Genomic DNA, 13,427 nt, shown 5'->3' with positions numbered 1-13,427 from the left:
ATTTCCTTTCTATTTTGGAGAAAACAAAAAACACTTCAGTGTTATAAAAGGAACATTTTCTTATGAAAGTACAAAAGGAGGGTATTAATCATTCTAACAAAATATGACTTTAGACTAAATTTTAATTTAAAGGGAAATCTCTAACTTTTTCTCCACTGTTATAGTAACCAGTATATTAATTGGTGAATCTATAAGTAATTTAGAGAACGAAGAATAAATAAGAAAGACAATTAGAAGAAATATCATAATCATATTAAAAGTTTTATAATTTTATTTACTTTTAACACTTTCTTCATTCATTCGTTTAATACCACTAAGCTAAATTGAACATAATTGTTCAATTATTTTTTATTTAATTTGTAGTATTTCTCTTCCATATTTATTTTATTATGTAATTGTAATTGAAGCCTTACAATTTGTAAAAAATTTCACACACATAACCATGTTTAATATTTGAATTTGGAAAAGTTAGATGTGCAAATAATAATAGATTTTGTAATATTTGATTGAATAGAGTGGAAACTTGATATATTGTTAATAAACTTAACATAGTATATGAGATTTAGTGTGGTAGTATAAAATTTGTTTAATATCTAATGTGCCTTATTTACTTTCATTTAAGTTTTTAATTTAAGGAGTTTACAACTTTTATGATATCAATCATTTTACTTATAAAAAATTATGTATAAGATTTATAAAAAAATCAGATAATTGTCTTTTCCTGTGTTACCAAAGATATTCTCTCAGCTTATGGGCAACGAACTAATCTCTTTTGAGATTAATGTTTATCCCTTCTAACAAATGTTGTTCACATGAATTAATATCATAAAATTAGAATTAATCATTTAAGTATAATTTAAGCATGATATTTAGATTTGAATTTAAGCATGATATTTAGATTTGAATTTAAGCATGATATTTTTTTTAAAAAGAAATCCAAAAATAAAATAAAATACTATGATGAGGTGCTAAAATCAAGCAAATGTTATTTGAGCCGGTTTTAGTTAAGATTAATTAAATGCCTTAAAATAAACACATAAATATTAAATAACACAAACTGCATTCTTCTTAATTTCATTTTGATTGAACGCACACAAGATCTAAAGGGGAAAAAGATGTACGGGTTCGAAGCTATGACGTTCAACATCCACGGCGGTTACTTAGAGGCCATCGTCCGCGGCCACCGTGCCGGACTCCTCACCACCGCCGACTACAACAACCTCTGCCAATGTGAATCCCTTGACGACATCAAGATGCATCTCTCCGCCACCGATTACGGCTCTTACCTCCAAAACGGTGCGTTTCGTTGCGTTTTCCTTTATTCATTTTATATTATCGTTCGATTTAATTTGATGCTGATGATGAATAATTGATTTGTATTCGTAATTGAAGAACCTTCACCATTGCATACAACTACAATTGTTGAGAAATGCACACTGAAGCTTGTTGATGATTACAATCATATGCTGTGCCAAGCCACCGAACCCTTATCCACGTTCCTTCAGTACATTACGTATGTTTTCCAATTTCAATTTTGTTTAATTTATTATGATTCATTCAAATACAATTTCATGATTTCAGATTGGATCTTTGGATATATATGATTTTGTTCTCTTGTAATTTACTCTTGTTTATATTGCAGATATGGTCACATGATAGACAATGTTGTTTTGATTGTTACTGGAACCTTGCATGAGAGGGATGTCCAAGAACTGCTAGAAAAATGCCATCCACTGGGCATGTTTGATAGGTATATATATCGTAGTAAATATTTTAGATAGTGTTAATTAAATATGTTGATTTATAAGTAGGTAGTTTTTTAGTCTTTTTTGTTTCTTTCCTCCTCAGTATTGCCACACTGGCAGTTGCTCAGAATATGCGGGAGCTTTACAGGCTGGTACTTGTTGACACTCCTCTCGCTCCATACTTCTCTGAGTGCATTACATCAGAGGTAAATCTCCTAACTGGAAATTTTCTTCACCTTAATTGTCTTCACAGATTTCAAGTTCATAAGACCGTAATCAGTCTGTTTTGTATAGTGCTAAAAGAAGTGTGACCAAGTATACGACGCTCCCACTTAGTGTGACCAAGTATACGACCCCCGCAAGTAGAGCAAGTATACGACCCCCACAAGTAGAGCACTTAAAGTTGTAAACAGAAAATATTTCTACATTCTCTAAACTATATTCAATAGATTTTGATGACTGAGAGATTGCAATCTAAGATTATGAAGAAATTAAAGGCAACTAACTGTTGGCAAGTGTTGGACACAGACTTCCTGCTTTTACTTTTTCTGGATTATTATATATACAATGAAAACAATACTTTCATAGCATTTTAACTTCTGACTGTATTGCTTTATGATTTCATCACTTTAGCCTCATATTCTTGTGGTATTCGTCAATTGCTTAGATATATGCTCATCATACTGTCTTACATTGATCTTATACCAATCTCTTCTTTGTTATTCTAGGACTTGGATGACATGAACATAGAAATAATGAGGAATACTCTTTACAAGGCATACCTTGAAGATTTTTACCGATTTTGTCAGGTAAAAGATCTGAGGCCTTTTTTCCTCCCCTGGCTTTATATTCTCTCTCCTTTTTTTGGTTTCACTGATTTCAACATTATCCCTAATAGAAACTTGGTGGTGCTACCGCTGAGATCATGTCTGACCTTCTAGCCTTTGAGGCTGATAGAAGGGCTGTGAATATTTCAATAAACAGGTATCATGAATCAAAGAAGGCTCTGTGTATCTCTTGTTTTTCTAAAACTTGCGTTAATGACGTTGTTGGTTTTCACTTTTTGCAGCATTGGTACCGAGCTCACTAGAGATGATCGTAGAAAGCTGTACTCTAATTTTGGTTTACTGTAAGCGCTCTTACTTCATTATCTATACTTTTTAAGTAAAAAAACTGACATGCTGCTTTTGACCACTTCTTATGGTAATTGTTGACTTATTATACACAGTTATCCCTATGGACATGAGGAACTTGCTGTTTGCGAGGACATTGATCAGGTATGATTTGTATCTCAGTTGCGTGTGATGTTTTAAGTTGTTTCATTGGTGGATACTAGGTATTACCCTCTATCAGTTTAGTGTGTTTCTCGGGGCCTGATATATCGAGTTTTTGTCGGAATGGTTGACTTACTTTTAGTGGCTACTCACTTTACTATATCGCCAGAGTTAATGTCTAATTGTTCATGCTAAAGGAAGTTTTGATCCTTTTGGGTTTTTTCATGCCATTGATTTAAGCATCGTTGAGTTGTCTGACTTTAAGTTTTTAATACGTTGGATGTTTGTTCCAGTGACAGATGATTGCATGTTTTGCTCAGACGTTTATATTGATGTTTGGTCCTTAAATCTCTTATTTGATTGCTCATGTAGGTCCGTGCTGCTATGGAAAAATATCCCCCGTACCAATCTATTTTTGCTAAGTTATCATATGGAGAGAGCCAGATGCTTGACAAGGCATTCTATGAAGAGGAGGTGAAGAGGCTTTGCTTGGCGTTTGAGCAACAGGTTTATATTTTACAGTTTTCAGTGTATTATTTATTTCTCATTCTAGTAAATAGTTAAACAGTAAGACTATTTGCACTCCAAAGTGCCTATTCATACTCCTCGTTAACCAATGGTTATTTTGTGAAATAAAAACCTAAAATGTTCATCCGTTAATACGGAGTAGTGTCAATAGTATTATTAGGAATGACAGCTCGATCCATCTTTATCATGTCATGACCATCAAAATGGAAGAGCCAAATTGTCAAAAGATTGTTTGCTTCTTCAAAATAGTTTTCGTTCTTTGGCTAGATATGTGCCATTCATTACCATGATGCTCTATTTTGCAGTTCCATTATGCTGTATTCTTTGCATACATGAGGCTAAGGGAGCAGGAGATCAGGAACCTAATGTGGATTTCAGAATGTGTGGCACAGAACCAGAAGTCTAGAGTTCATGACAGTGTGGTCCTCATATTTTAGTATGATTATTACACCTCACTAGAATTTCTATGTTTTCATGGATGATTGTCTATAAATCTTTATCCATTTGCCCTTGTGAGTTGTCAATGGGTCAACCTTCACTATTTACAAAATTGTGTTAAATCTTGTGCTTTTGTGAAATCTTCTGGACTCTTTAGGGAAGATTTTTGTTTTCAAATTTCATTCAATGTGTTGAATCTTGAAGATGTCCAATTATTTGTATGATGATGTTTAATAGCAATATGAAATAAACTTGATAGGTGGGTCTTGCATGCTACTCCTTTTTCCTATTTATTTTACACTGATAATAAGGCGTTTGACTTTTAGTAAGATGATTGTGGATCCAGTTCCACTGAGAGTGAATTGTTGGATTTTTTAAAGGGGTGGTGAGTGGGCCTTGTGCAACTATAATATTGGTATCGTGTCCAAATTCTGAAAATAGTCTATTCCTTTGTGAGAGTAAGATTGTGTATATCTACCCTCTCTGGAACTCATTGGCCGGAGCTGGGTTGCTTTTTTTCTGTCAACAGCATTGCTGGTTAAAGGACTAACGATAGAAGAAAGTTTAATCCTCTTGTAAACCATAGTCCTTTACTTGCCAACATTACTACTGCATCAACATCATCGTCACCTCCACACTAATCACCACAACTCAAATCATCACTACCGCCGTCACCACATATGGCACCACCAATTTGATGACGACCATCATCAATTAGACGAAAATTACAACCACCACCAAGCAAATGTTATAATCTTATGGCTTGAGTTGTCAATAGAAAGAAAATAGAGAAAGATGGAAAGAATTAAAGTATGGTAATAAATATATCTATTGATGCAGTGAAAGTGATATCTGTACAATTGGTCACAAACAATCAAATAAATGACAAAAAAGAATAAGAAGAAAAGAGAATTTATTAATCAAGTTCAGTCAATTATGTTTACATTCCCTGGAGAGTTGAGCAACTATCAATATACTATTTAGATATTAGGATTACAAACTTTTCCACATGCACCTACCAACAATAAAATGGAGACTGAAAAGATGCTAGATAAATTTATATGCATCAGGAAGTGAGTAAGATTGGACTCAAATTGTTTCCCGCCACATCTTTAACTCATGACTCTGCGCCATGCCTTAACCTGAAACACTCTAAGTCGAACATAGCCTGAACTTGTCTTTTTTACAGATTATGCAATTTTTAGACTGGTCTGAAATTTATTGGGCCCAATCACTTTTTTGTTAATCTCTTCATTTCTCCGATCATCAACGTTTGAAAACTACCTAAACTCATTAAACAACACAACAATCAAATGTAGTATTCATAATCTAATAACTAATAATTAACTTATCCTCTTCCAATGTACCTGGCCTTCATTCGAGCTCTATTCGTAGATATGTACCTAATCCTTATTTCAGCTCCATTCATAATTACACAGGTCTTCTAGACTATTCCTAAGGCCTGTGTATCTTCTTCTCTAATAGATAATATCACATTTCAATGATAAATCGTAAGGTGATTAGTAAATTTATAAAGTTATGAAGTTATGAATCCGACGGTCACAACTATCCAAACCCCAATTCCATTACTAGATCCAACGATCCACATCCATTGCATGCGAAAGAATAAAAAATTAAAATTAAAAAAACATGTCTCAAATTAGGGTTTGCAGAGTTATTTATATATCCCCAAAGGTTATTTTTTTCCACCGTCTAGATCAATCACTCACTCACTCAATCTTGCTCAAAAATTGAACTTTGATATCTCCATTCTCTTTTCATGGCTAAGGGTCCTGGTCAATACTCTGACATCGGCAAAAAAGCCAGAGGTTTTCACTCTATCACTTTTCTTCTGTGTTTTGTTCTTCTAGTTTTTCTAATTTTTTAAATTTATTTTGATTTTTTATTTTGTTAATTATTGTAGATCTCTTGTTCAAGGATTACAACAGTGACCAGAAGTTTACCATTACCACCTACTCTCCCACCGGAGTTGTGAGTTTATTTTTATTTTTAGGTTTTGCATTTTGAGTTCTGATTGAACAATTTCATTCAATTTTGTTATTGGTGTAAGTAGGTCGATATTAATGTTCAAAATGATCACAATAATCATAATATTGATAGTAATATTATGTTCTGAGTTTCAAATGTGATATTTGTGTTATTTGAGTTGATTGTAGGTGTAGATAAAAAATGAATCTTATTGTGTTACATTTTCATATGTTTTTTTCTCTTATGATAATGTTGTTTCAGGCCATAACATCTTCAGGGACAAGGAAAGGTGACCTTTTTGTTGCTGATGTTAACACCCAGTTGAAGAACAAGAACATCACCACTGATGTCAAAGTTGACACTAATTCCAATGTGAGTTGAGATTTCATTATTTTTTCTAGGAATATTTTGTTGCTCTGACTATGTCCTGTCTGGTTTATGATTTATAAGTCTTGTGAATATTATATTTTGGTGATTGATATGTGTTATGTGTTTTACTAACCCTTGCTAGCTGGGTTTTCAGTAGATTTCCATTTGCTGGTTTATCTTCAAATAATGTGATGTGTTTTTTAAATAATATTTTTGAGTAATCAAGTTTAACTAATCTCAAAAGTTTCCACCGTCCAGATCAATCACTCAAAAGTGTACCTGTTAGCTTTGTCCATCTTAGCCTGTGTATTCTTTTTATTTGACGTCAGTACTGTGTGCAGCTTACATTGATGCATTTTTCGGTGATTGAAAATTGATATTGAGCAACCAAATTTGTTCGTTGCTGTTAATGTTGATTTACTTTTATCTTCTTTCTCAAACCTACTCTATTATACTATTTCACCGAATTTCTTTATGTTATGCATTTCAGGTCTTCACAACCGTCACTGTTAACGAGCCAGCTCCTGGGCTCAAGGCCATCTTTAACTTCAAAGTTCCTGATCAAAGGTCTGGAAAGGTAAGATAGTCAATCGTTTTGTATGAGAAGCTTTGAATCTTCACATGAAAGCATATTTACTAAAGTTTAGAAATTAACCTCATGGAAACCGTATAAACTTACATTAGCTGTGAATTTTGTTGTCTGTTTTGTGAAACAGGTGGAACTTCAGTACCTTCATGACTATGCTGGAATTAGAACCAGTGTTGGGTTGACTGCAAACCCAGTTGTCAACTTCTCTGGTGTTGTCGGGAGCAATACACTTGGTCTTGGTGCTGATGTTTCATTTGACACCAAAGTCGGGGAGCTAAAAACACTCAATGCTGGGTTGAACTTCACCAAGGATGACTTGGTTGCCTCATTGACTGTGTGAGTACCTATTTTAAAGTATTATTTCTCTTTAATTCACAATTTGTACTTCTATGTTAATCTTATACTAATTGACCTTGTACCATAACCGTATCATGTCCCCTATAATTTTTAAATATGTTGTTTCCATTTATTCTTGTCCTGTGCCGTATTGGTGCATTCTAGGTTTGAACTGATTGATATGCTGTGATTTGACGGATTCTTGTATGCAGGAATGACAAAGGTGATGCCTTGATTGCTTCATACTTTCATCTAGTCAGCCCCTTGACCAACACCGCTGTTGGTGCCGAGGTGACTCACAGGTTCTCAACCAATGAGAACACCCTCACCCTTGGAACCCAGCATGCTTTGGATCCATTGACCACAGTGAAGGCTCGTGTCAACAACTTCGGCAAGGCGAATGCTCTCATCCAGCACGAGTGGCGCCCCAAGTCATTCTTCACCATTTCGGGTGAGGTTGACACCAAGGCAATTGAAAAGAGTGCTAAGGTTGGATTGAGTTTGGCTCTCAAACCTTGATGAATTTTTTGAGTGGTTCAAGCAGTAGAGTGTAGAAATAACATAGCTGTTTGGTCAGATTCTGAATTATTTTCTTGAGGCTGGTTCTCTTGGACAGAATTATTACTCATGGTGTTGTTATGTTATTTCATTTTGAGCAATTTGAAGGATGTAAAATAAGTAATAGATCATTTCTACAAAAAACCATTATTACCATAAATCCCTCTTAGCCTTTTTGCAAGTCTCTTTGATCTAGGAATTGATATTAATGAAGTTTTCATTGGCTAGATGTTATACCTTCTGATCTAATTCTTGTTTTCAGCTATCCCCTTTATTACTCTTTATCTGATCTTGCATGTCATGACTCTAGGGTGTGTTTGGTTTGTTTTCATTCTCAGTTTACAAGTTTTTATCTACAACTATAAAGATGCATTTTTTATTTTGCCTTCTCTAATATTGATTAGGGCAATGTTATGTGAACACCGTAAATCAACACCAACATCTTGATTTGGAAAATAAAATAGAGTATCATTAAATTCTATATCTTTATTTATCTCTTGCTGTATTTTTCAAATGAGGCTGTGGAGTTAGTGGTAGATTTAAATGTACATAAAGATGCAAGACAATGGTGGCTAAATCAATAGGTACAAATAGCTACAAACATAGAATCATCTCAGCATTGAAGTGTTCAATTCTTAGGATTGTTACTTAGTTTCCACGTTTCCTGCTTTCACCCATCTTATAAGACATTATTTAAACTAATATATCTTTGGATATTATAAATGAGTATCACCCTTAAGAATTTAATATCCACTTTTATTTGTTTTACGTCAATTGTTTGAGAAAGTATTTAAAGACAGAAACACATTCTATCCTAAGAATCTTGGAACATGAGATATGAGGACTTAGTCAAAACTATATAGTTTACTAGTTTTTAATATATTTGTTATAGATTTATTAACACTACATAACACAAACACACTTTAAACAATTAAAGATAATACTAGACTGCAACTTTATTATTTAATTGTTTTTGTGGGAGGTGAAATTCTTACCACGTCCGAATGGCCTTATTCATATATGTAATCATAGTACCTGCACTAAATGATAACTAAGATAAGTCAATTGTGTTTATCGCTATCAATATTGTCTATGGAGAATAAATTTGATGTGAAAAAAGATGGAATAATTGAAAATATAGGTACAAATCAATCCAACAAACTTTAGACATTTGTTTTAAACTGTTGATGGACTTGGTTCACCAACCAACCAAAAGTTATAATTCAATTTTATTAGATATATCAGCTGAGTCGATTATATATGTATATGATTTTTTTTAATTTTATATATATTAAATACACATGTATTTTTTATTTATGTATATAGTGTAACGATCCAATTTGGTGTTTGATTTGTATTTAAGATTTTCAGTTGAATTTGACCAGACCAATTTATAATTTAGACATGAATCACTTAACTCCCATAAATAAATATATGCATTATATATATACATTTTAATTTTTTTATAATAATAATAATATTATTATATATATATATATATATTAAAATTAATATTTCCATATAAATCATTTAAAATCACATTTCTCTTTATATATACTAGTAGTGTCTACAGGTACTTCGTGTCTGTCGGTGAATATTGTGTGATACTACATATTCAATTTTTATATATTTCATTTTTGTGCATTAAAATATATTTGTTGTGTTCACGTGTACTTTATATTATATTTTTGTGTGTTTATGATAATGTTTAATTTAATGTGAGATATGTGGTTAATTAATGTATTGGTGGTAGATGCTTATAATTATATAGTTTTTTGTAAAAATTAAATGATGTTAAGAGCAATATAGGAAATGAAAATTACACCATGAAGGAAGTTATTTCAAGTTTTGGCTTATATAGATACATGCATGTATCATTCAGAGCTAATGAACTATATAAATTTAAGTTTATTAACTTACTAGAAAGTTTATAAACTTCAAATTAGTCAATTTTAAAGAAAATAGTTTTTAAATTTAACTCGGTTCAAAACCCAAATTGAACCACTTCTTAACGATTTGAGTGGAGTTAGACTCAACTAATTTCCATCTAAAATGTGGTGTTAAAATTATCAAACGACATGCATACTGCTTCAATTTAAAAGTAAGTTACAACTTCAGAAGGCCAAGAAAAGTGAATCAATGAGTGAAATAATAATAACTAGGTTTCATTGTTTGAATATCAAACTAAATTTTGAGAATCATATTTGACACATTCGAAGTTACTTATTTTTATCATTCATTTACTAATTATCTTCTATTGTAAACAAGCATTTTAAAACTGCATAAAACAAGAACAAGAAAACGAGAATTAAGGCTATATTTTTTTAAAGGCAAGCATTTTTTTTGAAAAATAACTCTTATATCAAACCTTAAATAACATTAACATATTAGAAACGTGACATTAAGGTTATCCTCTTGGATAAACAAACATAGTTGCAAATTAGTACTTTTTAATATTATAAAACTATCTCACACTCATCTCATCACTATAATATGAAGAGGAAAAACAAGCATTCAATGCAAAGAAAGTATTTTACCCTAATCTAGAATAAACAATTCACCAGAAAACCCACAATTATATTATATACAGATCCAGGGGAGATTAATTTCAAGTCTGGAAAGCATTGGCCTGAAGGAGACCATCCCGAATCTGCACAGCAATGTCCCTCACTGCGCCCGGACCATGTGGTATGAACACAGATGACGACTTCGAAGATGCCCCGATTTCCTTCATGGTGTCAAAGTATTGAGTCACCAGCACCATGTCCATGACATCTTTAGCACTTGTACCGGGCACATTCGAGGAGAATGCGAGCACACTGTCCCTAAGCCCGTCCACGATGGCCTGGCGTTGGCGAGCTATACCGAGTCCTGACAGATATTTGGACTCGGCCTCTCCTTCAGCTTTCTTGATCTGCAGGATTTTATCTGCTTCAGCCTTCTCGTTCGCAGCCAACCTCATTCTAGCAGCTGTGGAGAAAATTGTGAAAAGGATCAGGATATAACCGCAATCGCAAGAAACAAGAATTTACAACTAAGAAACACCTAGAAGAACAAGATGCTGCAAGATACAGATGTTTGTCCCAATGCAGTACCACAATACAAATAGCACCATGATTAAATTAGGAAAAAGATATAAACCCCGATTTCTTATACAAGAGAAGGTGTGAATTTTTTGCTTAAAAGATTGAAAATTCACAGGCTTAAAGCTACAAAGCAAACCATAATGCAAATGCGCTTCTACATAAAACTTATGCAAGTTAAAAGTAAGTTGAAGCAGGAAATTGCAACATAAATATATTCAGACATATAGTAAACTATTTTTGTTAGCATATTACCTGCATTAATCTCATTCATTGCTCTCTTGACATTAACATCAGGCTCTATATCAACAATGAGAGTTTGGACGATCTCATATCCATAAGTAGACATTGCCTAAGACATTAACATTGAATTAAATTATTAATATGGACCATAACAAACTTAACTGATAGTGAAAGGTAATATTTCATATGATGAAGAAAAGGATAAAACAATATTGTACAGAAATAAACACCTTTTCAAGCTCATCTTCAACAGACTTTGCGATATCATTCTTTTGCTCAAAGACAGAATCCAACTCCAGCTTTGGCACACTAGCCCTGATAACTGAAGAAATGCAAAATATTAGCATCTTATAAATAAAAAAGCCAAACAAAAAAAATAAAATACAATGATTGATTATGCTATAATATACAGCACCGAAAAAAGTAAAATGATACTCAATTGGCAACCACATGTGTAATTGCAGGTGCATTTTTAAAATAGAATGAAGCAGAACAGTGACTCCACGTACCATCGAAAACATAAGATTGAATCTGTTCCCTTGTATTGGTGAGCCTATAGAAGGCATCAGATGCTTTCTCAGCCACAGCTCGGTATTGTACAGATGCAACCACGGTGACAAAGACATTATCCTAACAAGTTAATGATAGTCAAACTCCATCAAGGGATCATAATAAATCAATAGGAAATGTAAGCTCGGTATTCACAATCAAAATTAAATGACTCTAACAATATCTTTTATCAAAATTCGAAGTAAAACAGATAATACCCGAAGCAGATAGGAAATTTACTTAATAAATCCATAAATTCAAAGAAACAAATTGTTATAGAAAAAAGGAACAGGGTCGGGAAATAGAGAAGAGCATCCAAAACTTATTAGATACTATCCACCTCAACATCAAATTACAGGAAATATTCATTATGTAGACCGATTATAACCACTAATAATCAAAAAAATTCTTTCCAAATTGTTAATGATGCCAACCCAATATAAATTGCCTAATTTTAAGCATAGAACATTCTCAACATTTGAAGTAATTAGAAATAGAAATCATATTAACAAGAAACCCACAAGTCCTTCTCAGTTCTCACTATACAATTAACAAGTTGAGTTCACATGCAGAAGCATAGCATGATACAAAAAAAGTATGAGATACCTTAGTTTTAGTTTCACATCTAACATCAAGTTGCTGCACACGAAGTGAGAGACCACCAGCTATCTGGTATCCAAGACACCAAGGCAAACAGTGACATCCAGGTTGCAAAACATCATTAAATTTTCCAAATTGTTCCTTGATTGCAACATTTGACTGATCAACTTGATAACAACCAAGTGCCTGACCCATATTTCAATTCTGCAAATTGAATATCACTACTCATCAAACTATATTACACTGATCCAAATCTCTGTCATATATGTACTTAAAAAGCGTGAGTAAATATTCAAAAAGAATCATAGCTACCAAACAAAAGAAAGTGAAAAGAATAACCCAAGAAGAAATTTTAAACAACCCCAAGTTTTATTTTCAAGCATTCATGAGAGTAAGAGACATGTTTAAGAAAAGTTAAGGAACAAAACTAAACAAAGATAAAAGTTTTGTGTATAAAATATTGATTTATGACAAGTTGACAACACACTAGTAAAATTTTATATGTGAATTTATTCAACATCCAACCTTTCACATGCTCCAAATAGAGAGAAACTATGTGACCCAGATAAATGGAAATATATGACAAACATTATAGCAGCAGAATTAAGTTAAATTATGTAATCAAAAGAAAAAAAATCACTTTTTAAAATTACATATTTAAATTTAACATCTTTAAACCAAATAGTGCATAGAGATAGCACATAATTTATCTTACTTGATCTTCTTCCTTTGTTTTCCTGAGAATTATGCATAACAAAGACAAACACAGAACCCCAAAAACTATAAAACAATCAAAGGTGAATAACTTTTAGTAAAACCTTCGGATCCATGATTTCATCAAAAAGCTCATCGAATGACAAAAAAGAGACACAAAGTTTAAAACTTTGAAACAAATTGGAGTTTATCTATAATAAAAAACGAAACCCTTCATCAGAAAGCACGCAGTTCAAGAAAAAATAGTTAATTTTGAGAAAAGCGAAACAATAAAAGAGGATAGAATTGCACCTTTGAAAGGAAAAGAGAAAAAAGGGTTGAGACTTGAGAGAGATGAGAAGCAAGGATTGAAAAAACACGCTCTATATATATATACCAAAGGAGAGACTTTAATCTTTATCCAATCAAATTA

General features: G+C 32.6%; 3 protein-coding genes across 3 annotated transcripts; 2 read left to right on the top strand and 1 right to left on the bottom strand.

The window, feature by feature from the left end:
- On the top strand, nucleotides 1,065-4,261 carry LOC109335902 (V-type proton ATPase subunit d1). Its single transcript, XM_019572150.1, has 10 exons — nucleotides 1,065-1,296; nucleotides 1,393-1,513; nucleotides 1,643-1,750; nucleotides 1,849-1,951; nucleotides 2,474-2,554; nucleotides 2,644-2,729; nucleotides 2,815-2,874; nucleotides 2,974-3,022; nucleotides 3,392-3,526; nucleotides 3,853-4,261. Exons 1-10 carry the CDS (start codon nucleotides 1,116-1,118, stop codon nucleotides 3,982-3,984), a joined length of 1,056 nt encoding a protein of 351 aa, XP_019427695.1. The 5' UTR covers nucleotides 1,065-1,115; the 3' UTR covers nucleotides 3,985-4,261.
- LOC109335904 (outer plastidial membrane protein porin-like) lies at nucleotides 5,675-8,010 on the top strand. Its single transcript, XM_019572152.1, has 6 exons — nucleotides 5,675-5,814; nucleotides 5,910-5,977; nucleotides 6,236-6,346; nucleotides 6,834-6,920; nucleotides 7,060-7,268; nucleotides 7,481-8,010. Exons 1-6 carry the CDS (start codon nucleotides 5,766-5,768, stop codon nucleotides 7,785-7,787), a joined length of 831 nt encoding a protein of 276 aa, XP_019427697.1. The 5' UTR covers nucleotides 5,675-5,765; the 3' UTR covers nucleotides 7,788-8,010.
- LOC109335903 (hypersensitive-induced response protein 2) lies at nucleotides 10,264-13,391 on the bottom strand. Its single transcript, XM_019572151.1, has 6 exons — nucleotides 13,307-13,391; nucleotides 12,308-12,505; nucleotides 11,662-11,782; nucleotides 11,383-11,474; nucleotides 11,165-11,261; nucleotides 10,264-10,796 (listed from the first exon to the last, which is right to left on the bottom strand). Exons 2-6 carry the CDS (start codon nucleotides 12,494-12,496, stop codon nucleotides 10,435-10,437), a joined length of 861 nt encoding a protein of 286 aa, XP_019427696.1. The 5' UTR covers nucleotides 12,497-12,505; nucleotides 13,307-13,391; the 3' UTR covers nucleotides 10,264-10,434.

The sequence above is a fragment of the Lupinus angustifolius genome, chromosome LG20 (assembly GCF_001865875.1).
Source record: "Lupinus angustifolius cultivar Tanjil chromosome LG20, LupAngTanjil_v1.0, whole genome shotgun sequence".
In the NCBI taxonomy this organism is placed as follows: Eukaryota; Viridiplantae; Streptophyta; class Magnoliopsida; order Fabales; family Fabaceae; genus Lupinus; species Lupinus angustifolius.
Note: the sequence above shows the minus strand (reverse complement) of the source record. Positions and strands in the feature narration are given on the sequence as shown.

Bases quoted from the DNA above. Each gene is read 5' to 3' on its own strand.
- LOC109335902 (XM_019572150.1), top strand. From the start codon at position 1,116: ATGTACGGGTTCGAAGCTATGACGTTCAACATCCACGGCGGTTACTTA. The intron at 1,297-1,392 runs GTGCGTTTCGTT...TCGTAATTGAAG, and splicing joins CGGCTCTTACCTCCAAAACG to AACCTTCACCATTGCATACA. The intron at 2,875-2,973 runs GTAAGCGCTCTT...TATTATACACAG, and splicing joins TACTCTAATTTTGGTTTACT to TTATCCCTATGGACATGAGG.
- LOC109335904 (XM_019572152.1), top strand. From the start codon at position 5,766: ATGGCTAAGGGTCCTGGTCAATACTCTGACATCGGCAAAAAAGCCAGA. The intron at 5,815-5,909 runs GTTTTCACTCTA...TAATTATTGTAG, and splicing joins CATCGGCAAAAAAGCCAGAG to ATCTCTTGTTCAAGGATTAC. The intron at 7,269-7,480 runs GTGAGTACCTAT...TCTTGTATGCAG, and splicing joins TTGGTTGCCTCATTGACTGT to GAATGACAAAGGTGATGCCT.
- LOC109335903 (XM_019572151.1), bottom strand. From the start codon at position 12,496: ATGGGTCAGGCACTTGGTTGTTATCAAGTTGATCAGTCAAATGTTGCA. The intron at 11,475-11,661 runs GTACGTGGAGTC...GCATTTCTTCAG, and splicing joins TCAATCTTATGTTTTCGATG to TTATCAGGGCTAGTGTGCCA. The intron at 11,262-11,382 runs GTGTTTATTTCT...TTAATGTCTTAG, and splicing joins TTGAAGATGAGCTTGAAAAG to GCAATGTCTACTTATGGATA.